Source organism: Sciurus carolinensis, chromosome 1 (genome assembly GCF_902686445.1).
Source record: "Sciurus carolinensis chromosome 1, mSciCar1.2, whole genome shotgun sequence".
Taxonomy (NCBI): Eukaryota; Metazoa; Chordata; class Mammalia; order Rodentia; family Sciuridae; genus Sciurus; species Sciurus carolinensis.
The window spans coordinates 102,540,705-102,568,314 of NC_062213.1; the positions used below are offsets into that span (position 1 = coordinate 102,540,705).

The following is a 27,610-nucleotide window of genomic DNA, read 5'->3' on the forward strand; positions in this document are numbered from 1 at the left end:
TAGGATCTATCAAATGTATAAATGCATTCTACTGTCATGTGCAACTAATTAGAACAAATTAAAACATTTAAAACAATTTTTTAAAAAAGTCTATGAAGTACTTTGGAAAAGAAAAGCCCAGCCAGGACCAGAAAGATTTTCAGCTGAGCTCTACCAGTCCTTCAAAGAAGAACTAATATCAATCCTTCTCAAATTATTCCATGAAACATAAAATGAAGGAAAGCTTCCAAACTCATTCTATGAAACTAGTGTCACCCTGATAGTAAAACCTGGCAAAGACACATTGAGAAAAGGAAATTTCAGACCAATATCCCTGATGAATATAGCAGCAAAAATTCTTAATAAAATACTGGTAAATTACACACAAAAACATATTAAAAAGATAGTGCACCATGACCAAATGGAGTTCATTCCAGGGATGAAAAGTTGGTTGAACATTTGGAAACCAATAAATGTAATTCATCACAACAATAGACTTAAAGACAAGAATCACATGATTATCTGAATAGATGCAGAAAAAACATTTGACTAAATATAGCATTCATTCACATTCAAAACACTAGAAAAACACCTCAACATTGTAAAAGCTATAAATGTTAAACCCAATACAAACATTATTCTAAATGGAGAAAAATTGAAAACATTCCTTCTAGAAACTGGAACACCACAATGATGCCTTCTTTCACCACTTCTATTCAACGTAGTCCCTGAAACTCTAACCAGAGCAATTAGAAGAAAAGAATTAAAGGGAAACAAATAGGAAAAGAAGAACTCAAACTATCCCTATTTGATGATGACATAATTTAATATTTAGAAGACTCAAAAAACTTCACAATAAAAATTCTAGAACTCATATATGAATTCAGTAAAGTAGCAGGATATAAAACTTACACCCATAAATCAAATGCTTTCCTGTACAACAATGATGAATCAACTAATGGAGAAATTAGAAAAACTACTGCATTCACAGTAGCCTCAAAAAATTGGGGGGGATCAATCTAACAAAAGAGGTGAAACATTTCTATTATAAACTACAGAACACTAAAGAAAGAAAGTGAAGACTTTAGAAGATGGAAAGATTTCCCGTGCTCTTAGATAGGCAGAATTAATATTGTCAAAATGGCCAAATTACCAAAAGTACTATACATATTTAATGAAATTCCCATTAAAATTCCAATGACATTCTTCATAAAAATAGAAAATTAGTTATGAAATTCATTTGGAAACATAAAAGGCCCAGAATATCCACAGCAATCCTTAGTGAGAAAAGTGACGCAGGAGGCATCACAATACCAGATCTTAAATTATACTACAGAGCTGTAGTAACAAAAAATGGCATGGCACCAAAACAAACATGAAGACCAATGGAACAGAATAGAAGACATAGAGACAAACCCACATAAATACAGTTATCTCATACTAGAAAAATGTGCCATAAACATATATTGGAGAAAAAATAGCCTCCCCAACAAATGGTGCTGGGAAAACTGGAAATAGATAAGTTGTAGAATGAATTTGAACCACACAAAACTCAAAGTAGTTCAGGACCTAGGCATTAGACCAGAGACCCTGTGCCTACTAGAAGAAAATGTAGGCCCAAATTTCCATTGTGTTGTCTTAGGAACCAAATTTCTCAAACAAGACTCCGAAAGCACAAGAAGTAAAATCAAGAATCAATAAGTGGAGTGGTATCGGACTGAAATATTTCTTCACAGCAAAGGAAACTATCAAGAATATGAAAAGAGAGCTTACAGAATGGGAGAAAAATTTTGCCACTTGCATTAATCTCCGGGATATATGAAGAACTCAAAGAACCTAACAACAAAAAAAACAAATAACCTGATCAGTAAAAGGGCAAAGGAACTGTATAGGCACTTCGCAGAAGAAGAAATATGAATAGATAATAAATATATGAAAAAGTGATCAGTGTTTCTAGCAACTAGAGAAATGCAAATTGAAACCACACTAAGATTCATATCACTCCAATCAGAAGGTCAGTTATCACAAATACAATAAATGTTGGTGAGGTTGTGGAGAAAAAGGTACACTCACATTGTTGGTGGGACTGAAAATTGATACAAACACTCTGGAAAGCAGTATGAATTCCTCAGAAAACCTGGAATAAAACCATCATTTGATCCAGTTATCCCAGTCCCCGGTATATATCCAAAGGATTTAAAATCAGCATACTACAGTGACGTAGCCACTTCATTGTTTATAGTACCTCAAATCACAATAGCTAAGCTATGGAACCAACTCAGGTACCTTTCAACAGATGAATGGATAAATATATACACAATGGACTATTACTCCAGCCATAAAGAATAATGAAGTTATGGTTTTTTCTAGTAAATAGATGGAACTGGAGACTATCATGCTAAGTGAAATAAACAGTCCCAATAAACCAAAGGCCAAATGTTCTCTCTGATACGTGGATGCTAACACACAATAAGGGGCTAGGAGAGGGAAGAATAGGAGTTCATTGGATTAGACAAAGAGGAATGAAGGGAAGTGGGGGATGGGAATAGGAAAGACAGTAGAATGAATAGGACATAACTTTCCTATGAATACACTACTTGTATTACACCACATTATGTACAACCACAAGAACGGGATCCTAATTAGAATAAGTTATGCTGCATGTATGTATAATATGTCAAAATACATTCTACTGTCATATATATCTAAAAATAACAAATAAAAAAATGAAATAAAATGATTGATGATTTTGGAGTTTGGTCATTCACTTATTCTGACTTCTGGATTCTGGGTTCTGAGCATACCCTAATCATAAGTAAGCAAGAAAATGTCTCTTACCACCACATCTTACTTTCTAAGTATATAGGTGATGTGTGCCACATACATGTCTTTGGGTTAGGTAAATAGCATTAGCAGTTATGACCAGGGAGACTGCTGTTGGTCTGTTTTCTCTTTCAGTATTCACCTTAATGCTCCTTTGACCAGTCCTTAGTTATGTGGGATAAACTGGACAAAAATGGAACTATAAAAGGGCATGGGTTCATGCAGAAAAGCATCCAGTCCAGGAATTACAGGAACTTTGAATGTCTCTTGGCTTAGTCAGTGACCCGTTCCTCTTCGTTACATTCTAACTTATGGTATTTCCTCTGGGATTGCCATAATTGTCTAGACACCACAATATAGTTTGATCAATCTTTGACTTCCTAGGGTAAGTCATTTAATAAATACTTATTCAAGGCCCTCTCTGGTGTTAGACATGATTCTAGACTCTTGGGAACCTAGCACTGAGCAATACTGACTAAGTTTCCTATGCTGTTGTAGATAATAATTAGCAAGTAAAAAAGAATGTTAATTGGGAAAAATGGGTGATTAGATGAGTACAATCTTTTCTAGATTGGATGGAATCTCACCTCCTTCAGGAGGTGACATTTCAGCTGACAGACAAACATTTAGGAAAGAGTTAACCATGGGAAGAGGATGGGAAAAGACATTTTATGTATAGGGAATAATAAATGTAAAGGACCAGAGGCAAGAGTTTTGCTTGTTTAAGGAACAGAAAGTGAGTCAATATGGCTGGTGCATACTGAGGGAAGGGGAAATGATTAAGAAAAGAGATCCTCGGATCAGCAGATCATGCCGTGCCTCAGAGACCTGATGATCAGTTTAGAGTTTATACTAAGTGGAATGGGAAGTCATAAAGGTTTTATAGTCAAGATATATATTTTACTTTTTTAAAAAACCCTCAGAGGTATGGGGGTAGGAAGGATAGTAGAGTGAAACAGACATTATTACCTCATGTACATATATGACTGCATGACTGATGTGATCCTATAATATGTACAATCAGAAAAATGAGAAATCGTACTCCATTTATGTAGGATCTTTCCAAGTGTATAAATGCATTCTATTGTCATATACAACTCATTAAAACAAATCTTAAAAGATTTTTAAAAAAGCCCTCAGGAAATCTCTCAGGCTTCTAGATGGAGAACAGAAAGTAGCCAATGGCAAGAAAGACATGGGGAACCTAGTTCTGAGACTATTTATGTAGGACATAGATTTTCTTTCCTACTTTTATGATGTCTTCAAGTATTAGATCTTATTCAAATGAGTGCTTCTGTTCTAGAAATATATTCTAGCTGACTACTGATCCGATTACTCTGATATGACATTTATTCATTTCTCATCTCTCTTTTATTCATTTATCCATCATCTATCATCCATTTACCCCACAAATGTTCACTAAGATGCTACTATTTGCCAAACCCAGTATCAAGCATACAATTTTTAAATTTTTTTGGTCTGGAGCCATTGATAGCCTACTTGTGGAGAAAGATAAGAGAATAAAGAAATATAATATAATAAAAGTTGTAATACTGGGTGCATAAAGTACATCAGTGTCAGGGAGCAAGTAGTCAAGGTAAGATTCAGTGACATTTGAACAAGGTTTTGAAAGATCAATAGAAATTTGTCAAACAATAATAATAATAGCTACTATTTCTTAAGCATCTAGTTGCTTTCTGTATTCTGAACTGGAAACATATTATTCTACTTAATCTTTCTCCCAACCTATTGTGACAGGTAGTATAATCCCCATTTCATGCAAAGACAGAAATACTGAGAGATCAACAGTTGCACTCCAGCCTATCAAATTCATATGACTCCAAACACAATGTCCTCAAATATACAAACTCCCTACTATATGTAGATAGAAGTGTAATTTTTTTTGGGGGGGGGGATATTTTTGTAAGTATAACTCCTCTTTCTAGAGTACAGAGTCCCACAGTTACTTCATAGAGATGCATAGGATATGTGAAAAATATAATACATTAGCTGTATCCAATCATTGTTGACCTGCTTATCAAAGATATTTTATTTCAGGTGAGAATTTTAGCCAAGAGAACAACACATAAAAGGCAGTGAGGCAAAGAAGGGAACATTTGAGGAGGATTGGGAGTTTGGAGCACTTGAAAGCACAAGGCTGAAGAGTTTGAGGGGGCAGGGCATAAGTCACTGGTTAGAATGGAACCCAGGCGGGACATCACTGAACAGCACGTTGTGAGTTTGCCTTCCTGCAGGCAGTCTCAGTAGTTCCTTACAACTTGGAGAACTGGATCAGGTCACGATTGATCTCAGCAACTGACCGGCAGCCTGAAAGAACCAGATAGTAACAAAGTTTGTTTCTCTCATTTCATAGGCATGGGATGACGCATTGGGAAAAAAAAAAAAAAAAAAATTGACTTAGGGACTTGTGCAGAAAAGTGTCTAGCCCAGGAACAGTAGGAGTTTTTCAAGTCTGTTGACTTACAAAGTGACCCATTCTTTTTGGTTCAATCCTAAGTCATTGTCTTCCCTCTGGGATTGTCATAATTCTGTAGAAGTGACATTGTAGTTGGGTCCATTTTTGCCTTCCTAGATTAATTCCTGATAAAATATATTCACAGCATGAATCATATAATTCTGATTGCATTGGAAATTATTTTATGACACTGTACCCAATGTCATGTTTTATTGTGTCAAAATGTCAGGGTAAAAACTCTACTTTAGCATTTTAAAAACTCATCCTTGTGTAGAGTAGATATCCTTGAACTTTATCTAAGTTCTGATAAGGTGAAGGAGTGTTGAAAGCATCTGCCAAGGAAGGACAGACTTGGGGATAATGTAGGAGATGGATTGAGTCTCCCCTACACCAGCTGCTTTTCATGCAAAGTTCTGTCAAAGGAGATCGTTTTAGCACAAGATCTCAATTAATATGCAAAATGAGGACTATAGAAGAGAGTGCATATAGGAATTCAAGAGAGTCTCTTCAGACAAGAAGTAAAAAGAGAAGGGAGAAAGAGAAGCTAGCATGGGACTGAGAGTTGTGGACTCAGGTAGACAGTGGGAAATCCCTAGTGATGAGAAGGTTGAAGGAATTTAGTAACAGGTGGTGTGATGTTCAACTTCACGTTTTTTCCCTATCTATGATGTATGCTCCTTTGTCTCCCTAATATGATATTAGCAAAATCTATTTTAAAAAATTAACCAATGAAAGGGTCTTTTTGTAAAAACAGAAACATATGAAAAGGTTGAATTTCTGGGTTGATTGAAGTAAACACAAACAATAGGCATGGGATCTGTAGACAGCCTGTAAACTGAACTCATTCAGCCGAGTCAGGAATTCAGAGACAGGAGTGACGCTCTCCAGAAATGGCAATGATCTTGAGGAAAACTCTGGATTTCCACTGGCAGAGAATAATGCTTGATCTTTGTCTAAGACAGTTCTTCCCTGTTCTCTCTTCTGGACAGCTAGGAAAAGGTTCATTTAAGGGAAGGGCTATTGCTCCTGTTCTGCAGATCTCCCACTTAAAGCCCCAAATCAGGGGGGAAAAAAAACATACCTGTAAGTGACATGGAAGCATGGAACTCATTTTTTAAAATGTTCAAAACTTCCTCAACACCATCTTCACCCTGCTCCCAAGACAAAAAGGACAGAGGCCCAAAAAGAGGATTGAAGAAATATTCTGACCATTTGTTGGGTATAAACTGTAGATATAGTCAGACCTATGGCAGGGATGTTGAAGAATATCTATGACATTAGAATTATCTGGGTAAGAAATTAAAGCAAAGAGGAAAAGTTAGGGATAAGAGCTCTTGAAAGTTTGTGGCACCTATCAGGCATGTGGAGGTGTGGATGAGGTGTGACTATCCTCAGGCACCTCAAAAAGTGGTGAGGTTGGAGGGTGAACCACAGAAAAGCGTGGAAATGAGCAAGATCTCTGTATCTTCCTAGTGCTTCTGATTTTGCTACTCTTACCTTGTAGGCAAGACCCCACAGGATTGGTCTGCCAAGAAAAATGCACTTAGCTCCAAGGGCCAGAGCTTTCAACACATCAGTACCAGTTCGAACCCCGCCATCCAGATACACTTCAATTTTCCCTTTTACAGCAGCCACCACTTCTGACAAGGCATCAATCTGAAAAGCAGGAATTTCTGATTTGACCCTCAGTGGGTGGTGGGGTGGGTGCCCTCCCACAGTCCCATGGTACCAGGAAGTCCAAACTGGGGCCATGCTTGAGGCTGCTTAAGTTTATCAACAGCAGCTACAACTACATTCATGAAGCTCAGGGAGATTCCGAGGACTATCCCTGTTTCCATCTTTGACTTTGAGTCTTGTCTGTTAGAAGAAATGCTTTGTTTTTTTTCATCTCCAAACAAGGGACATTTTCCATTTATGATGTTCACTTTCACATTAAGACTTTTGATTTTCTTCTGCTATCTCTGTTGCTAGGGTGGCATCATCAGAAATATTCTCCACTGCTTAGGCACTGTTTCTATCAAAAGAAACATGGTCAGTCATGGCCTTAGTATCTGGACTACAGCCTGTTTGGGAAACTTAATTGCAAGCATTCCTTATATCACCATGTTTGGCCAACTAGTCCCTAACTCCCTCCCAGTTTATCTGATAAAAGGAAAGAGGAATGCAGCAGCAGTGTTGTGTAAGTGAAGTGCAAGCCTTTGAAAGACAGAATAAAAGCAACTTATCATTTTGGCTGCATTTCTTTCCTGAATTTTCTATCTTATCATGTCAGCTTCAGCTAACAGGCCTTGACTCTCAGAGGTGCCCAGGGCCACTCCAGGCTTCCGGCACCTCCACGTCTCTGAGGAGGGTGATAGCAGGCCCCTCAGGAGTCTAGGAAGAGGGTCTCAGGAGGCATTCCGAACTACCTCAGGGTTTTTGTTTTGTGCTTCACTGAGGAATGCCAGAGGAGAGGACTTGGAATTGGGTTCCAGTGGGCCTCTGCTACAGAGGAACCGGTCAGAATGCTACCTGGTTGAAACTGAGCAGAATAATAGACTAGTGAGACAAGAAAACTGTGCTTTAATTTACAGAGGGGATAATTGAATACATTTTGGACTCACATGTAATAACTGGAGAAAATTCATGTCCAAGTATTATTTGTAATATTTCAATGATGTTATGAAAAAAAAAGTATTTGTATGGACAAACCCCTCTAGCCACATTGGACAATGGAATTGACAATAATTTTGGAAGAAGAAGGAATGAATTCACCTAAGGGTACAGTGTGGTTTTAGAGTTTATAATAGGTCAGATCAGGATATTCATTGGAGACTTCTGAGGACAACAGCCGACTTATCCTTGTGGAAACACAAGGACAGTAGATATGAAGCCTCATAGAAATGGGATCTTTATTCAAAATATATCAGGTATTATAGGGCTGGCATTAGCCTGGAATAAGTGAGGGATTGGCCACAGGCAGAAAACTTAGGAGAGCACCAAAAAAAAAAAAAATGATTTGAATTGAAATATTAGAAAAAATCAAAGAGAAAATCTGAGAAAGCAATTGACCAAATGATGCTATGTACATATATGATACACCACAGTGAATTTTACTTTTATGTATATCTGTAAAGCACTAATTTAAAAATCAATCAATAAACAGAAGGAAGACCAGTAGAGTAGAGGAAGGGGAATAGGTAGCAGGAGGAACAGAGGGAAAGAGGAAGTACTAGGGACTGAAATGGAAAAAATTATATTTCATGTATGCATTATTATATTAAAATGAACCTTGCTATTATGTATCATTATAATGCACTAGTATAAATGTTTAAGAAAACAAACAATGGTGAATTTTGATTTGCAAACTGAAGGTTTATTTGTATAAACAAAATTTTACTGGATCCAGGGTAAAGATGAAGGTGAAGTAAATGAGACAGGTTTATATAGATGTGGGGTCAGATCATCCTGTCTTTGTTTAAAATATTGATATTTTGTTCATTGTAGATTCTTTTGCATTAATTTTCAATTTTTAAATAGTGTATTGAAATATTTATCTTACTAAGTCTTTTGGCACCTGCTTAAAGTTCTGGATCCAGGTGAGCATCTCACTAGCCTCACACTAATCTTGATGCTGTCCCTGGATGACCTTGGATTTGACTGTTAAGACAAATGGTTGATCACCGTAATTTGGAAGAAGAAATTCTCCTAAATCTCTCTCTGGCTCAGTGTGTAAGCCAGAACTTGTTCTCTATTAAGGAAGTACAGTGGGAAATTAGTTGGTCTCTTTCTCTATTCACTACTCAGTCCTCCCAAGGGAGTAGGACTAGCTAAATTGATGAATGAGATTCTGAAACATATAGTATAATGTTTGTTTTAGTTTTGTTTCAGTAACCTACCTTCTACCCTGCTTACTGCTTGTGGGCTCTTGCTTTCTCCTCCTATCTGGTAAGCACATTTCAGCAATCCAGGAGGCCTGCAAGGTTTTTGCATTCTCTGTTATGTCAATGACTGGATGTGTTAGAAGTAGGCTTGTAGGCATTCTTGCCAGGGTTGGGTGAGAGCTCAGTGTGTTCACTGCAGACCCACTTTCTTCTATGATTATAGGTCAAGAGTTGGCAGTATTACTCAGCCATAAAGAAGAATGACTTTATGACATTTTCCAGCAAATGGCTGCATCTGGACACCATCATGCTAAGTGAAATAAACCAGTCCCAAACAGTCTAAGGTCAAATGTTTTCTCTGATATGTGGAAGCTAACCCTCAGTAAGGGCAGGAGGTGAGGGGAAGAATAGAAGCTCAGTAGATTAGACAATGGGGAATAGAGAGGAAGGAGGAGGAATAAGAAAAGAAAAGACAATGGAATGAATCTGACATAATTTTCCCACATAAATATATGAAAACAACACAGTGATCCCTACCATGTGCATCCACAAAAGTGGGATCATAACTAGAATAAGATATATGCCTTGCTTGTATAATTATATCAAAATGAATTCTGCTGTCAAGTATAACTAAAAAGAACCAATTAAAAAAAAATGAAAGAGTTGGAATGGAAAGTGGGAGGTCTGACCCAGTCCCTTCAGTCCAGCTTTTACCAAAGAGGTATAGCCAAGTGCACCCTGTGCTTCCCCTGTGGACTGGTCATTCCTGTGCTTTCTCCCAGGGAGAGGAGGGGGAGAGGAGGAGGAGACTGGTTGACGCCTGAACCCTCCAAGCATCACAAATCTTGGAACAAATCAAAGGGCTGCTGCAGTGTTTCTACTTCCTGGAATTTATCTTTAAGAAGTAACTGAGAATGTGCTAAAGATTTTAACCTTAAAGGTGGTCATCAATGCATTAGTTTAAATAATGAGATTGGAAGTAATACAGATGATGGACAATAGATAGTTACATAAACTGTCCAGTCATATGATGTACTATTAAAAGTAGAAGATCATCATCCACTTATCAGAGAAATCATTTGGCCTATGGTTTTTAAGATTGGCTTATTTCATTTAACATGATATTCTCCATCTCCATCCATTTACCTGCAAATGCCATAATTGTATTCTTCTTTATGGCTGGATAATATTCCATTGTGTATATATGCCACAGTTTCTTTATCCATTCATCTGTTGAAGGACATCTAGGTTGGTTCCACAATCTAGCTATTGCGAATTAAGCAGCTATAAATTTGGATGTAGCTGCGTCACTCTAGTATGCTGATTTTAAATAATTTGGGTATAGGCCAAGGAGTGGGATAGCTGGGTCAAATGATAGTTCCATTCCAAGTTTTCTGAAGAATCTCCACACTGCTTTCCACCAATTTGCAACCCCATCAGCAATGTATGAGTGTACCTTTTTCCCACATCCTTGCCAACACATATTGTTGCTTTTTTTCTTGATAATACACAAAATGGGGACTGAGGGGAAGCAAGAATGGAGGAAGGTTGGATAGTACAAAGGAAAATGAGGGGTGGGGAGGAGTGGGGGTGGAAAAATAATAGAATGAGGAAAACATCATTACCCTATGTACATGTATGATTACACAAATAGTGTGACTCTATTTCATGTATGACCAGAGAAACGAAAGTTGTACCCCATTGTGTACAATGAATCAAAATTTAAAAAATAAAAATAAAAAATAGTGAAGGAGGTAAAGTCAAAATGACTGAAGCCAAAGCCAAATCTTAAACAACTTTTGAACAAATTTCCCCCTGCCTTGGTTATCTCATCTGTAAAATTAAAATGAAGCCAAACTCAGACTAATGTTATGAGATTAAATGAATTAACATTTGTAAAGTGCTTAACTCAGTGCCTGGCAAATAGTAAGAAGCATATAAATCTCTGTTAAATAAAATACATGTTCATGAAAAAAATTAAGAGGAGAATATTTATTGAAACAAAAAGTTGCTCCTAATACATTATCAAACTAAAAAAGAAAATTACAAAATATTATGTATTTTAATAGAATAATTATTTGCATTAAGAAAGTTGATGACCAAAAGTACCAAAAACACTAAAAAGAACAAAAAATTTTTTAAGAAAAAGAAGCACCAAAAATATTGACATTAATGATAGGGATGAAATTTGGCTGATTTTATCTTTTTTTATGTATATTTTATAATTTATCTGCACATTTTGTTTATATAATAAAATGGCCCAAAATACCTTGGGACAAAAAGCCTCACTTCTCTTTCTTAATACAAGTCGAACTGCAATAAAACAGGCTTTTGAAAAGAGATAACATATACATCTCCATGAAAATAAATCATTAGCTACTTCCGATTTAAAGACTCTTCCTGCCTCCTTTCTCCTCCCTATCTTCTTGCAAAACTTCTTCTATCATGAACATAAGTTTATGGGTTAGGGAAGAAAATTACAGGTCTTTGTTGGTTTTAGTAATTAATTCATTGGGGTGATTTTTGGTTTTAATGTGAAAGACAGTTAGTTATTAGCTTAAGTGAGGCACTGCCCCTTCCTGGGATGTGTCATGTGGGAAAACATAAGATTACAATCCACACAGACATACAGACTTCAATCTGAAGGCTTCTTCCAGCAGGCAGGAACTGCTGTGTCTGAAGCATTGCTCTTATTTTACCTCAACCACGTTATCTATGTGAATTTGGACAAGTTACTTGACATTTTTTAACTCTAATATCCCCATCTGTAAAATAAGGATATACCTGTCTTGCAGCACTGTCAAAAGACATAAAGACAATACTTGTGAAGCTTGTAAAAAAATAGCCTGGTAGACACTAGGCTATTGTAATGATTAACAGTCCTTAAGATCATGGGGAATCATAGGGTAAGGGAGAGGGGAATGGCACCAGATTGCACAGTGTTTTGATGTATACACACACACACACACACACACACACACACACACACACACAGAGCCTCACAATCACACCTCCCTCCCTCTGAAGTCATGCTACTTACTGAAGCAGGAACCTCATCAAGCTGCCTCCCACCATGATTAGAAACAATGATGCCATGGACATTGTGCTTCACTGCTAATTCCGCATCCTCTTTTGTCAAAATCCCTTTGAGGATGATGGGGAGTTGAGTTATGCTCTGAAACCAGGAGAGATTATTCCAGCAGAGAGATGCATTTATGGAAGAGGACTGGATACAAGGTGTGGAATTTCTCTGTGGAGAATAAAAAGGCAAGTCTTAGTTCTGAATTCCTATAAGACTGCTTGACTTATTCCAAAGAAGAGATACATTTAGAGAGTTGCCGTTTATAAGCTTGAAAGGAAGAACAAGGAAATCCAAAATGCTTCTGTCTGTTTTCTCTAACGAAATTCATAAAAAGGAATTTCTACTTCAGTTCCTTTTTCATTAACCACTGATTATGTCCTTGCTTAATAATTATGCTAAAATATGGGGACACAAAAGAAGATAAGATAGGGTCCCTCTTAAAAGAATTCAGAGTTTATCACATGAGATGGATAAGCAGAAATATCTACTGGTCAGTTTGACATTTTGTGGTTGATACATTCACAGGCTAAGTCCTAAGCAATAATTCAAGAATCCTAAATCAGATATTACCCAATATTTACAGTTGACTCACCATGAGCATCAAATATCCATAAATCCTAATGTACCTAATTTGGGATAAAGTTTTCAGAGCATCTGAAGACAAATTTATGGTTAAGGAGAGCTGTTGAGGATCTCCAATAGCTCTGGGTACCACAGCTGCCCATTGATTGTCATTACAACCTCTTTGATAGTCAAAGGAATTCCAGCTTTACTGTGGTATTTCCCCTCTGGGATGGGAGTACTCCATCCCATTCAAATGTAAGATTTTAATGAAGTAAGTGCCCATGTAGTCACTTAATTCAAATATTCCAAACAGATGTGCTGCAGCACTCTGATGCTCCAAGGGTGAGTAGTAAGTGTGCAGAGATACTGACTCCTTAGTTTTCAAGGCAGCAAGGCGGAGCCTGGATTAGTAGGCCAATCATCTTGACTGTGAGCATCCTCTTCAGGAAACTAGTTTAACTATATGTGCCATCTACAAGTGTCATCTTCTAAGTATGCCATGACCTAGAAAATGTTGGATGACTTTAGTTTACTCTCCTAATCCTGAAAAATTCCTTTCCAGGCCTTTCCTATTTTTCAACATCCAATTCTGGCCTGAATACTACTGGTGTTCAGAAGTTGGGCAGCTCCAGAAGTGAGAACATTGGTCTTGTGTTCTGCTTGTCTGGGAGCGGTAATCAGATCTTTGTTTTGAACAGCTGCATCCCTAATGCTGGCACAGGACAGGCACTCAAAAAATTATTTTGGAAATGAAGATGCAAGGGAAGGAGGAAAGAAGGAAGGAATTTTGCCTTCTGTACTGCCTGCATGTCGAATCTGGTATCTTTCCTACCTCTGTAGGTGATCGAAGATCCGGTAGCAGTAATCTCTTCTTCAAATTGAACTGATTTCTAATGTCCTCTCGCCTTTTGCCAATTATGGGTGCATCCACAGTGATTACCAAAGCTTTGAAACCCAGGGATTCTACCCTTTGGATAAGCTGTTTGTTTAGCTGCCAGTCTGACTGCACATAAAGCTGGAACCATCGGAGGCCTTTGGGAGCAGAAGCTACAATGTCTTCAAGGGTACAGCTGGAAAATGTACTGGTGACATAACAGATGCCGACTGCTTGGGCAGCTGCAAAGGAAAGGACATGACTCAGGTTGGAGGGCGTGAGAAGCCCTAGGAGTCTGTGTTGCCCCTAGCCAACTTACCCTGAGAGTGAGTTAGAACTTGACTTCATTCTGCTTCCCTGTAGGGCAGGGACTGGAGATGGTTTGGTCAGACTGAGAGGTCTAAAGACCGTTTATGTCCTCTTCTGTGCCATTTGTCTTACAAGTACTATACTCCATAATAAAATGTTTCCAGCTAGAGATATCATTTAATCCCCAGAACCATGTTGGGTATATTACAGCCTTCAGATAAGAAAGCAAACTTCTTAAGAATTCCTTAATGAAGGAAGGGAATTAGAGAGGCCAGAGGAAGGGGAACTCAGTTCCAATGGAAAAGTCTAAAAGGTGGAATAGAAACAGCATGGTATCTCAGATAGAAGAATACTGGCTCTACCACTTCCTTGCTGTGTGACCTTGAGTCTCATTTTCTTTATCCATAAAATGGTGGAAAAAATAATATCTGTCTTTTGTTGGGAGACTAAATAACATACTAGATATGGAAGTATTCTTTCAGTTGCAAACCTAAGTATTGCACAAAGCTAGTGATAAGGTGGTTGATGGTGACAATGGTGATGATATTGATGTCACCACTACCACAGAACTGTGCATTTCTCACTTCCTACTTTCATCATTTCAAGGAGCTTCTCCGACAGATAATGTCACCTTGCTACAAACAATGGGCAGAGAATTTGGCCTAACCAAAAATTAATACCAGTATCTCATGTCAATGGGAGGTACCTCATTCTCTTACACTACCCCAAACCAAAACATTCAGCTGTGCAGATTTAATAACTAGTCATATTTTATAAGAAATTCATGTTTCACACTAACTAGATCTGGTTATGTCACTTTCAGCTCTAGAATCCTTGGACTCATTGTCTCCTGCATCACAGAGTCAAAGAAAAAGACCCCAGAGAAGCTCTGAGTAGCAAAACAAAACAAAACAAAACCAGATTTAGCCTAGAATGAAGATTACAGAATCCCAAGAGGATTTTCAGTACCATCTCTTTTCATTTTTATTATTGATATTAATATTATTATTGGTATTGGTAGAAGACATGGGGGAGAAAATGAAAATTACTAGGAAGGATAAACACACAGTTTAAAAAAGAGCTTTTTGTCAAGGAAGATGACAAGGTCAATTGAGAAGGGAAATGGAACGTTTACACAAGAGAAACTGCCAGGGCTTTGTGTTAGGACCTAATATGATTTTCTCATCACTCTAAATTCAGAGATTCATCATTCAGCCCCATCCCTGATCCCTAAAGGGCCAGAGACAGGCCTACCCGTGGGGTCCTCCTTGGGGCCTACTCATGGAGCATCCTTTCCCCACAGATACTGCAATTCAGCAGGACAGCACCCTTCTTCTGAATAATGACCTGGTGGGATTTTAGCACACTCCTCTTCATCAGTGGTCCTTCTCCCACTCTATTTCCTATTACGAATACTGGGTGTTTCCTCAACTTTAGGTAAAATGTTATGCAAACAGCTTTAAGCATTCTTTGTATCACCTTCCTTAACTCCAGTCAGATTGCTGTCCCTAAAACCTTTCTATCAGGAGTTCTAAAGCTCCCTGTTACTGTTCTGAGGAGGCCTCCTGAATACATCTGGCCTTCTGGGAAGGAAGTCTTAAGATGGGGTTAGTTTATACCTCTGGCTGTGCTCATTTCTCCGTCAGGCCAGGCGATGCCATGGAAGGCTGTGGGCGAGATGCAAATGGGTGCACTGATCTCCTCCCCCTGGACTGTGGTCCTGGTGTCCACCTCTGACACATCTCTCAGGAACCTGGGACGGAGGCGGATTCTGTGCTAGACAACAAGGAAATGTTCCATTGGTGTGATTATGCTCCAGCATGGTGATGGGGCCCCCTAATTCCTGGCGGGTCTAAGCCAGCCTACGTCCCATGAATCTTTGGTGGTTCACTTGACTGATCCTGAGTAAGCAGTGTAGGTCCAGGCTCATCTCTGTGCAGTTGCTCCCAACATCCACTTCCACACAAACCCAGCCCTCTCTGAACTGCTAGTGCGCCGTGCTCCATGCCAGGCCCCACCATGCTGTAACTGGAGACTGTGTCTGTTAGGTCTGCCTCCCTTACTAGACTCTTCAGTGCTTGGACAACTTGATTGATCTATCCTAACAAGGACTAGAAAAGGAAAGAAGAGGTAGGAAGAAGTTCCAGGCTCATTCTCTCCTGGGAAAGAAATAACTCTCTCTCGTAAGTAAGAAGGAGCCACTGAAAGACGACAAATGCCAAAAAATAATCGTGGCTTTGTTGCAGGATGGTAATTCATTTGATTATTTAATTTAAATACTGCTTTAGAGAAAGGTAAGAGAATTATAAATAATACATATGTAACACATCTGTAAAACATAATTTTTAGTTGAATGAAGACTGAGTCTCATTATTGAAAACTGTACACAAACTTAGAAGGACTTTCTCAAAATTGATTGTGCAAGCTTGTGTGAGTCTTAGTTACTTCATCAGTGAAATAGGAGTAATAATTCAATTTCCTAACACTTTTGTGAAGACAAACTGAGATAAAGCATTTAAAGTGCCCAGTGTTGTTCCAGCTTAGTATGAAAATACAGAATAGAATGTTCATTTTGTGTCCCATTGGCAGTTTTCTCCTGACTTATCTATCACAGGTATTGGCAAACTTTCTATAAAGAGTCAGATAGTAAATATTTTAGAATTTTAGAGTCAGGGGGTCTCCATCAGAATTATTCATCTCTTTTTTTGTAACACAAAAGTAGCCATAGACTATAGTAAATAACTAAGCATGGCTGTATTTCAGTAAAAACTTTATTTATGGACACTGAGATTTGAAGTTTATATATAGTCATGTGCCATATAAAGATGATTCAGTCAACAACAGACCCCCATATATGAGCAAGGTCCCATAAGATTATATCACCTAGTGACACTGTAGCCACCTTTGCTTGCGTAAATACACTCTATGATGTTTCCAGAATGATGAAATTCTTTAACAATGCAATTCACAGAATGTATCCCATCCTTAAGTGACACATCTGTAAGTTTTACATATCTTCTTTCTTTACTTTTTGCCCCAACCCATTTAAAAATGTCAACCATTCCTAGCTTGTGGCCTACACAAACAAAAATAGGTAGGGGACCAGACTTGGTCTATAGCTATTCTTGGCTGATCCATGCTCTATCCCCCATTTTATAAGTCCATCTCTTCTCCCTTGAAACAATCTTCTATTATCCTGGAGACTTGCTGGGTTTTCATATTTTCTCCAAACCCAAGTCCACTTTCCTGTCTCACATTTTCTCCTCCAAGATAGAAGTTTAAGAGTTGAGGGCATCTAGACTTGTGTAGCATGCTTCTGTTCCCTGCCCTATGGCTGGTCTTCCTGGGACTCTTGTCCTAACTTTTCAAGTTGCAAAATTGCTGGAATGCAAAGGGAGGATGACTCACTTGTGTTTGTTCTAAGATATATTCTTTCTCTATCCATCTTCTCTCCAGCCCTCTTCCTTTCCCTGCCTCTCCTACCAAAAAAAAAAAAAATCAAAACAACAAAAATCCATATTACTATATCTTGAGTATTCTTTCTTCTTTGGAGGCTGAAACCAGCACTACCAGTATCTAAGGAGCTCCCAACCAATGCAACTTAGCTTAACAGTAGGAAGAATATGGAAGAACAGACTTTTTAAATGCTGCAATGTTGTCATCCTTAGTGATGCCTTCGTCAGCAACTCCTTCGAAAAAATCCCAAGATGACTTAGACAGCCGCTCGCGTGCATGTGCTTCAAAGTCTTTCAAACACACCAATGGCATTTCTGGATCTTCAAAAAACAAAATAAAAAATCTCATAAGAACACTTCAGATGTAGAGAAGAGTAAAAGGGAAACCGAGGTGTGAAGTTGCTTGGGTGCCATATTGATCTTCTTTTTTCTTTAACTTAATGGAGTTACTGTCCAAGACCTGATACCCAAACCAGGAGGCAGGGAACCATGTATTATTCCTCCATGTCCCACCTCCATTCCTAAGTCCTGATTATTTTGTCTTTTAAATGTCCCTCATGTTCAGCCCCTACAAAGTACACACTGCCCCAGATCAAGTTGAGATCCTACCACCTCTTAAGAGATTATTACAAACAACACTTTTTATTTTTTGTCTCCAGATCCACTCTCTCCTTTCCCATGGAGGAAAATAGGGAATAAACTGGGAGCTCCCAGGAACCTCAGGTATTTGAATTACCTGAAACTATGGGTGACATAGTGGAGGAAGGCAGCTGAATTTTTTGGTCACTTCTTGGCTGGGACATTAAACATGTTTGTTTATATCATTAGGAGATCAAAATATCATCACCTATCTCTTTGTTATTTTTGCTAATTTCGAGGCCAGGATAATAGCATATGTTGCTTCCATGTATTCACGTATAGTCTGACCATAAACCTGGAGCTTGGTACTTCTGATGCACCCATTCCAGAAAGAAGAAAAAGGGGAGCACTTGGGGTCATCAGTTCATTTCTTTAATAGGAGCAAGGACTGTGGGATCAGTCATTGTGGGCAATTGCAGCAGTTACAGTCAGTTACAGTACATAGTGCTCCTACATGAAAGAACTCCAAAAGGAAAGGCTGAGAAACCAGAAGTTCAAAGCTCCAGTCAACTCCCTTCTTAGCTAAAGACTGCAAGTAGAAACTGAAAGGATTTTAAGTTTGACTGAGAAAAGGGACAGGTCCCAGGAACTAGAACTTCAAACAGGAATGGGTTTAGTTTCTTTAATGGGCGAGGGGACCAAAGAGGCTGATGTAATGTGGATGCTGGATATATTAGCTGAGGTAGAGATGGGGCAGAACTGTCCTGAAGGCATCCTGAACTAAGCCAAAATCCAGTGAAGTCAAACAGAGAAGTAGCCTGTAACATTAACCTAAGGAGCTTAATGGAAAGTTACATAACAGAAAAAAATTGCCTCTAGGTTCCAGATGGAGGGAAGGATGAGGATCTTTCCATAGGTAGCCTTGTCATTGGATAGGCAGGAAGCTATTCTGGTGCTGAGTTGAGTCTGACAAACTGAAGGATCAATAAACCTTAGTCCAATGAGTTAATCATTGCATTGATCCACCTATATTGCAATTGCATGTTTATAATTCTGTATGCATAAAGGAATTAATATAGTAGGTCCAAGAATGCTATTTTTTAAAGTCCTGCTTGCGATGTTAGACCTTGAGTGGTGTTCATGACCTTCCATTTCAGCAGGGTCCCTGATAAGTACGGCTCACTGTATGCGAACTATTTGTACAAACAGCATTATTTATGCAGAACATCTGCTTACTCTCTGGGAATCTAGGGTGTTGGTACAGAATGACCAAATGAACATTCCCAACATGAAAGTCTAAGCTTTGAGTCTCTAATAAGCTTCCTTGGTAGACAGCTTTGTACAGGTATTCTCACATCTCAGGGCTGGGAAAATTAAGTGCATCCTGCCTGGACTCCACTGGGAGTGAACTCTTGGAAGCTTATACCTGCTTTCCTTTAGATTTTGTACCCTGAGCCTTTCCCTCTGCTAATTTTGCTTTGCATCTTTTCAGTATAATAAGTCATAGTCTCAACTATATGCTGAGCCCTGTGAACCCTCCTAGTGAAGCATCAAACCTGGGACCCCGAATATGCTCTATCCCTGGACTTTAGGATGGTATGTGACACTCAGTAAACATTCATAGATGCCCACTACTTGAATGAACATTCCCATGTATGTTGTCTCTCTGCTTTACTGGATGAGAATTCCCCACACCAGGTTTTAACTTCTGAAATCATGTATATTACACCTTTACAGATGCTCTCCTGAATATTTTTAACACAGAAACTACACAAAGTTTATGTATAATCCAAGAGAAATGGCTCATATTCACTCAAAATTACTTGCCTGGAATAGTGTAAATTATGTCCTTTGAAAACCACTTGGAAATAAGGTTGGAGCCCTGCTTGGAGTTAAAGCATTAACCCTAATATCCTTATGTAGAACAAACACTATTATATTGTATTTTATACCTTTTATAATCTTCCTTTAGTTTTCCTTCTATCCATTAGTTTCTCTCAATTTCCCCGTGAAGCATTGAATTAATGGGGTATTAATCTCCCTGTTTTGCATTTGAAGAGAATGAGGCATAGGAAATGAATATCTCATGAAAGATTAGGCAGTAAATTACTGTAGGATGTGGTTCTGGAATCCTGTCTCTTGGTGGTTTGTAAGATGATGTTCTCCATTTTCAGTTCAAGAGTAAAGAGCAAAATAGTTGTCTCAAATAAATTTTGCAATATTGAATTTAAAATCACTTTCTAGAGTCAAAAATATAATTGTGCATTTTTTATTTTTATAACATGTGGGGGTCCTCTCTGCCACATCCCGCGTGGAGGAGAAAAGTGTTAACTGCTGGAGGAGGATGTTGGCGATTTTCCTATCTATTACCCAAAACTTATCTACTCAATGATCACACAAGAACCAATACTCTTTTTATGACAGAGGGGACATGACCGGTCTGGCCATACTAGCTCTGGTCTCTTACAACAACATACAGTCACCCAACTCTCCTTTATTTACAATATACAGGTAAAGGGGGCAAGGACTGGAAGGAGCTTCTTCTGTGATGGACAGGATAGGGTGGAGTTAGGGAAGTCATTCTCTTAGGGGGAAAATTCCAAAAGGAGACAGGGAACCACTCCCACACAGCATCACATGCTTCCCGGCAGTTCTTAGAAGCCAGGTCTCTGCATCCTGTGGCTCAATCTAGTCTGATTCTGCTGAACAAGGATGGCTTCCCACAATACCATGTGAAGCTTAGTAGAGTACTTAGTCTATCATTCTTATTAGAGAAACAATATAAGACTTAGAATTGAAGAGAAAGATAATTTGGTTGTTCAAAGTTTTTCCTAAATTTGGGAGGGAAGAACTTAGCACAATATGTTTTTATATAGTTCAGTCTGCTACCATACCAGACTTGAAACTCCCTGAAATTAAAGGGAAAATTGAAGTTATCTACTGGTTTTCTTGTATTCTCATTTTAGTTCATTTCCATTCCAGTGTTTTTTCTTCTGTTTGTTTTCTACTCCAACTGTCTAAGAAGAGACAGGAGGAAAATAATTAAAGTCCTTTTTTTGCACATTGACCAAGTGCCAGATCTTATTCTAAGAACATTGGTTCATTTTTCCTCTTTTAACCTTCTCAGGCTTTTTGTTTTACTTTGAAACAAACAAACACTTAGATACAATTAGCTGACCAGTGACAAGAAAGTGAAAAGGGCAGAGACATTCATTGGTACCTGTTGCTAAAGAGTCTGATGTTCAGACTCTTTTCCCTGTCCACAGACTTGGACTGGAGCTCATGAGCATTTTGAGGAAGACCTTGCTTTCTTTAGTAATGCAATCTGACATGATGCAGTTAGGCTACATAAGAAGTTTATTTTTTTTAACATCTCAAATTATTCATGTGATTCACATTGGTGTCACTTTAGGAACTCCGGGTTCTCAGAGTTGCTGTATGAATGGAAGGGAAATCTCAGGGTAAAAATCTCAGGGTAGGCTGTAGAGACACAGGGTGGGCAGGGGGTTTGGGGACAAAGTCTGCCCCTGATGATCCACTTTAAGATGCATATCTTTGTCACTAATGGATGTGTCCTTCAAGACCTCTGGCCTGCCTCCCTAGAACTCATGCCAAGTTTCTTTGGAATGACAGAGATATTATCAAGGCTGCATTTTGAGAGTCAGGTTTGAGACATTAAACTGTTCAAGGCTGGTGGAATATTATCCTACGTGGGATGATGCTTCCTCAGCCTCAAGGATAGTGGCTTCAAAGGGCAGAGTCAGCTGAATTATCAAAGAGATTACAACCATGGAAGCCTCTGGCAATGACTTGGATGGTGGCAGAAGGATCAGGGGCCCAGAGTTGCAGGGACACTGTGATCCCTGGTGCAGAAGGCAATCATCCCAGGAGTGGAAAATGCCACTAGGACTGAGGTAGATGAGTGCCTAAGAAGTTCCCGACTTGAGGTGATGAGGGAAGGAGAAGGACTTGGATTCCCAATAACAGCAAGTGAGTCCTCAGAGTAAAACTGAAAGCAGAATGTTTCTGACATGGGGGTGGCCTGAGGGAACCAAGGATTATATTTGTTTATCAGGAAAGGTACAGGGACACAGTATGGGTCTGACAGGCACCATTCCAGTTAGATGGGGCAAGAATTGATTCCTAGTCTCTGCCAGCCGAGGATCAACTCTGGCCTCTTTCTGAACCCTCACACTTTGTGAGCCAAGGTCTCAGGACCTTCCACATCATGATGGTCATGTCTTTGTTTTATTCTGTTCTGCATAAAAATAATTTCTCCTCTTCAGTCCACCAGCCCTGAACCTCTCCCATCTGCCTGTTTTCCTTCCCAGTAATGAAACATCCTCTCTTGAGCTGTGAGCATGTTTTGCCATAAGGAGCGTGATGTTTGGGGTCTTGGGAATAAATCAAACAACTTTGACTTTCATGGGTCAAAAGAGTTTGGGAAGTTCTGGGTCAGAGGACATATTTATGTGATTCTCATTCTGGAGTTCTTGTCACCTGGATTAGGTCACTACCTACCCACCATCCTGCCTCTTCAGGTTCTAATCACCACAGATCCCATCCATCAGTATTGGAAGACAGAACAGCTGCCCTTGATGGAGCCAAGACAGACCTCAGAGAGGAGAGTTGTGTCTGAGCTTGATAGCAGGATTAAAAAATGAACCCAGGTGGCCTTCCTCCACACTCAGTGCTCTTTATGAACTAGCAATTCTGCTAGACAACCAGAATTCACTCCTCCTTATTTGAGATTTAGATTCTCTGCATAGAGCTAAGAATCCTAGAAACTCATTTTTCTACACTTGATTTCATCATTCTGCCTCCTTCTTCACTCCTGCTGATTCTGCTTAACCAATGTCAGCAAAGGAGGCTGCACTTAAAGTGGGACATATTGAGTAAATTAGCTTGGTCCTACTGGTGTTTGTGGCAGCTGCAGGGAGCCTGCTTCAAGGAGAAGGTGACTGACACTAGTTCAACAAGTGGAGGCAAGTTACTTCTCTCTAAACCTCAGTCCCTTCATTTGAAAAGGTATGGGGTTTTGTATATTTCAGTTTAATTCATATTTAATTCAAAGGCACCAGAAATGAAAGGTTGGGCTGAGTGAGGTCCTTCAGAATCTCTTCTGTGTTTCCCATAAATACAAAGGCCTCTGGTTAGATGAGGTCATATGAACATTCTAGTTCAGCATTTACTTCATGGCTATAAAGTACAAAAGAGAGAACTAGCACATTATTTAGATACATCTGCTAACAAAGACTAGCTCAGTGCTCACAGCCTGCCTTGACTCCTTCTCCCCAACCTTATTTTTTCTCTTTTTCTTTTTCAAGCTGTTCTGGCCTGCTGTGCCACCTTATGGCTCCAGTAGGAACTGTTTGACAATTCATCTACCTTTGAGGAGAGCACTAGGTTCTCAGAGTACCTGTTTTCCCTGCATCCAGACATGGTAATCAAAAGCAGTCTTACATATAAATGCCTCTTCCTCCTTCCTCAGTTTTTCCAAACTATTGACTGATTTTCTCAGGGAAATAGCTCTCATTCCTTCTTCCCTCTCCCTAATCTCTCCTATTCTCTTCCCTTGTCCATTTGTAAACCAAAAATAACTCCATTATGGTTGATGAAATTCATGTTACTTAGTCCTTGTGTCAAGAACCAACAAAAAAGTCAATATATGCTAAAACCATATTAGACTTTGTAAAGAACTTCAAGAGCCTTTGGAAATACCCTCAGAGGCACCTAAGAGTCCTTTTTCCACGGAATTCTTTCTTTCTCTAATTAAGACTGCTGTTCCTCACCATCAGCAATCATAAGAAATAAGAGAAACCATTTATTACACAATTTTCAGTTTGCAGTGTTGGTTAATGACTAGCAATAGAGCAAGTTTACTCTATAGTCACTTGCATTGCAAATATGCCAATTTTCTGCTACTTCATGAACCAAGTGAGTATTTGCAGTCATCTGAGAATACAATCACTATTTTAGTAACATTCTTTATATGGCAAAACATGTTCTGAGTTCCAAACAAATGCCTTTTGAGTAGAGTTTTGAAACTCAGCCCTTCTGTACAGTGTGTGATTTCTATAGGGGGAGAGAGACGTCTAGTCAAGGCATACTGGGGGACATTGGTACAAGTGTTCACATGGTGTTTTGAAAAGTTGGAGGTTTTCTTATTCTATTAAGAATAATAAGATAGTTTTATTATTCAAATAGTTTTGAGATAGACTTAGGGAACCAGTGCAGAAAAGGTAGACTCTTTCATAAACTTTGTGACTTGGCTGATGGCTCACATCTCAGCTTTGCTAGTTACTCACCATGGCTCCATGAAAAACTAGTTTCTGAAAAGAGAATATTAACATGAGGCTCCTCATGAGGCTCAATCTTATAGCCATGTAAAGTGTCTAGAACTGTTCCTTAGATAAAGTAGATTGTCAAAAAATAGCAGGTCTACTTTCATCATTCCTATTGAAAGGTGCATTTTCATGGCTCTGAAGTTGAAAGCTCTTTCAAGATTAGAATAATACTGTGATTTAAACCTTATATTCTATCATTTTTACCCTGTGTCAGATTTGCTTGTTAGTTTATCCAACAGGGTTCATCAAAGCATGCTCTTAATCAAAATACGTACTGCTCTCCCTGGGCTCCCAATGCTTCCCAGTTGCTGAAAGACAGACAGGATTATATTACAGGGTTATAGGGGCAGGATATGGGAGTGACATGTATTAGCTCTAAACCAAGCTGTAGGAGCCAGTATGTGACCCTCCATCTTTCTTTTCTCCTACTACAACAAATCAAAGGTCACATCTTCCAGAAGGTACAGCTTTAAGATAATGGTAGCTTGGGTTCCCCAATTGCCACCTGGAAAGGAGTAGCACTGGACATCAGCTGATATTATACGAACAATATAATAGCTGATATTATATGAACTTGTGTATTAACCAACTAAGATTTCAGGGTCTATTTTTTAGTACAACCTAGCCTAACTTGGCCTAACTAAAATATCTAGGCATTATACTAAACATTAAAGAGTAAACAAAAAGCCCTAGGTCTTGTCAGTCTCTGACATAGAGAAGTCAGACTGCAGCACTCATCCTGTGTTTGTTGATGTGACTTAGAGTATAATAAGAGTGCTTTTCTGGGGAGACTTACCTGGAAATTTGAGAATATTTTCAAATGGTATCCCACAGATGATGTTCAAATTCATCTGCATAAGCTCCTATTCTCATCTATTTATAATAGTAGAATGTGGGAAGCCAGCCATATCCAGCAGAATCAGGCTTGGCGGAGCCATGGGATACAGAGGTCTGACTCCCAGGAACTGGCAGACACGGGAAACTGTTTCAGCCTGGGGTAGGCGACTCTGTACCGAAGTGACTCACTGCCTGAGGAAATGCTAATTCTCTAAGCAAACACTTCTCCAACTCCACCCCATCCTTTTCCTCACAGAAGACACTCCTCCCAGTCTGCTTTACCTGTTTGGCTATAAATAAAGGGAAGCTGGGCTTCCCCATCTTGTTAGAGGCCAGATCTTGGCATGGCTCAATCCATCACACCTACTTCCAATTGAAAAGATTATTGGCTCCTCTGTTTATTTAAGTTTCTTAGTGATTAATCAAGAACTGGCACCATCCTCCAACAGAAACCCCTTCCCTCATCCAAGGGCGACACAGCAGGAAATACCCCCTTTACAGTAGACTACTACTATCTACCTGAGGGAGCTTGTGAGAACCACAGTATCTTGTAAAAGATGAAATAGTTGAGTGGTTCAGAGTACAGACTTTGGGAGCTGTGCCTACTGTTGGGAGGTAGTTGACCCTAAAAACCACTTCTCCCTTGGTCCTTTTTCCAAACTCTATCCTGTTTCACTCAGCTGTCTTTATGCCAACACATCCCTAGCCTTCTACCAATATCACCCTATCTTGCTAACTGTTCTTGTACAGTTCTTCGCAAATTGATGAATAGATTTGCCTTGACCTGATCACAACCCCAGAGGCATTTCATCACAAAGAATTCGTAGCTAAATCCAAGCAAGTGAATATTCCAAAAGAAACAACATCAGCCTAGTTGTTTGAGAAATACTAACTTTGCTTTTTAGAAGTAGTAGCCTTGCCATTGTTTTTTTTTTCTACTTGTGGCCAGGAAATAGTAATCAATATATTAGGCAGGAACTTTGCCTTTTAGATTTTCAGAACCCTTTCAAATGAACACATTTTGAATCATTCTTCCTCCTAATTACACATGTAAATATTCCACCATGTGTTTGTTAGATCTAACTTCACTGTACCTGACCTTCTCTGTCTGTAATCTCTTTGATGTCAAGGCTTCCTCTGCCACAGTCATGAGTGTCCCCACCACCTGCCTTCATATGACTCCCCCCTTTGTTCATAGCTGTTGCCTTGTGGACTCACAGTCAGCTCTCACCATGCCTCACACAAGCAGGGTGCTACCTGTGACTTCATCTCCCGTCCCCAGCTTCAAGCACACTTGAGGCACCCACAACAAACCTGATCCTAAGGTCTTCAAGCACTTGGAGAATGTGGTGTCTAGAAGCAGTCACACAGAGCCTGGCTCCATGCTGGATGTGCTAGGAAACAGCAACTCACTGCCCATAGCTCAGGAGTAAAGGACAAGTTCTAAATTAAACATTAATCTTTTAATTTAGCTTTGTGGTAATAAGTAACAAGGTCAGAGTGAGGTTAGTTGAAATGAACTTGTTTGATTTTACAAAATTCAACCCCAAAAGAAGTTTTCTCTCTCTCTCTTTCTGCCCATGTAAATAAAATTTTAATCTGTAACTGTATTACTTTATGAGATGATAAATGATAGAAAAATGTGGGAATTGAGTAAGGACACAGTTTTCCTGAATGTCAAGTTTGGTCAAACTTCTGAATCAAAAGAAGTTATTTACAAAATCTCACAAGACTCTTGAATTCATTGTAAAGTTAAACTTCTAAATAAACTAGTTATTTATTCACTCCCAAACCATAAGCCGTCCCCTGTTTATCAAAGATGGTTAGTGGACGGGAGTAGGTGATTTTCGGTCAAGAATTACGAAAGCACTGGTGTTTGAAAAGGAAGGGCTAATCTGGAGATGGCGATGGGAAGAGGGACTAGGAGCAGTGGGGAACCAGGATGGGAGTACCTGAAGGGCACACGGTGTAGTACCCTTCATGCCTTCATTCCCTTCATACCCTTCAGATAGATTAATGTGGGAGTCAGGGACAACCACTGTTTTCAAGAAGAGATACAATTCAATAACGCAATGTGAAGGCTGAGCAGAGAAAACACAAAAGTACACAAACAAAGAATTGATTCTCCCATGAATTTTCCAACTGATTCTTGTCAGGGTTCACTAAACATTGCTGAGTGGTTTCTAATTGGTCCAGGTCCTTCCTTTCTTCTTCTATCCCGGCTCTTGCAAGAGCAGCTAACATTTATTAAGTGCTATGATGAACCAGACACATTGTGGGCATTATTTTACTCGAATCTCACAGCAGGTTTATTACCTTGTCCAAAACTTTTCAGCAGTAATGAGCAGATTTCATTGAACCTGGGCTGATCACATACATGGCACATGGAAACTGTGGGATGATCTGATGACGGTGGCAGAGG

At 39.1% G+C, this 27,610-nt stretch overlaps 1 protein-coding gene across 1 annotated transcript; it reads right to left on the reverse strand.

Annotated features, from left to right (window-relative positions):
• Positions 1–4,803: 4,803 nt before the first annotated feature.
• On the reverse strand, positions 4,804–26,615 carry Hao2 (hydroxyacid oxidase 2). The gene is made up of 8 exons (XM_047562490.1): positions 26,503–26,615; positions 17,608–17,746; positions 15,590–15,741; positions 13,620–13,903; positions 12,182–12,391; positions 6,776–6,934; positions 6,360–6,429; positions 4,804–5,130 (listed from the first exon to the last, which is right to left on the reverse strand). The coding sequence occupies exons 2-8, from the start codon at positions 17,736–17,738 to the stop codon at positions 5,075–5,077; spliced, it is 1,062 nt and encodes a 353-aa protein (XP_047418446.1). The 5' UTR covers positions 17,739–17,746; positions 26,503–26,615; the 3' UTR covers positions 4,804–5,074.
• Positions 26,616–27,610: the final 995 nt, after the last annotated feature.